This window comes from Habropoda laboriosa, unplaced genomic scaffold (assembly GCF_001263275.1).
Source record: "Habropoda laboriosa isolate 0110345459 unplaced genomic scaffold, ASM126327v1 scaffold14, whole genome shotgun sequence".
Taxonomy (NCBI): Eukaryota; Metazoa; Arthropoda; class Insecta; order Hymenoptera; family Apidae; genus Habropoda; species Habropoda laboriosa.
Window position 1 is genome coordinate 1,319,050 of NW_017100137.1, and position 822 is coordinate 1,319,871.

Below are 822 nucleotides of genomic sequence, written 5' to 3' on the forward strand. Positions count from 1 at the left end.
ACCGACTGGTAGCCGCCTTCTCTGTGGTGGTACGGGTTTTCTTTCACGACCTGAACAATGTACAGGGTGCTCTTTTTTAAATTGACACAGTGGAATGTCTTGGGAGGAAGTGAAGCTATCGAAACGATGTTCTTGTAAATGTTGTTTGGTTTCATGGGGGACGTAATATGGTTGAAATAGTTTTTTTCAGGGGTGAAGTAGTGGGGAAGATTTCAAAATCAAGGTACCTTTTTTTTAACCCTCTACTGTCGAGGCGGAGTCTCAGACACTTTTTTGTTTTCTCTCCACTCTATTCTACGATGTTCATTGAGAAAATGTGTAATAATGGTAAATTAGTAAGAAAAGTTGTCAGAAGTGTTGTATATTTATGTATAAACTAACTGGAAGTTTAGGAGTCTCGGGCTTTATCTCCCAAAAACGGTGTCTCGACAGTAGAGGGTTAAACAGAATTTTTTTTTATCGACGCCTGTGCTAACTTGTTCACGTGTATTTTCGCTATTTCATTTGATTCAAATACATCGTAGAAAAGTGTGTGTGTGTGTGTTTTTTTTTAAGTTAAATTTATTGTAGTTAGATAGTTGAATAAAAGTTGATTTAGTTTCTGTTTTTGATACGGTAGGGTGTTACGAAAAGGTTTTGAGTTACTTTGAATTTTAATTAGTGGTCATTTTTAAAGCAAAAATACAATAAATAAAATTTATAACTATTCTCGTACAATATCACACGAGCTATTTTTCAGATTTCGTTTTATATTTAAATACTTCAAATAATTAGCAAATTCTTCGAATCTTCTTCTTTTTAAAAAAATTCTAATTTTATAGC

At 33.2% G+C, this 822-nt stretch overlaps 2 protein-coding genes across 2 annotated transcripts in view; one reads left to right on the forward strand and one right to left on the reverse strand.

Annotated features, from left to right (window-relative positions):
- LOC108579462 (flotillin-2) overlaps nt 1-822 on the forward strand; it is a 96,890-nt gene that overhangs the window by 2,143 nt on the left and 93,925 nt on the right. The window lies entirely within an intron of this gene.
- Nucleotides 1-822, reverse strand: part of LOC108579067 (glucose dehydrogenase [FAD, quinone]-like) — a 9,059-nt gene that overhangs the window by 1,228 nt on the left and 7,009 nt on the right. The window contains exon 5 of the mRNA XM_017942511.1: nt 1-50. This exon is cut by the window's left edge and continues 1,228 nt beyond it. Within this exon, the coding sequence (XP_017798000.1) occupies nt 1-50 (50 nt within the window). The remainder of the gene's footprint in view (nt 51-822) is intronic.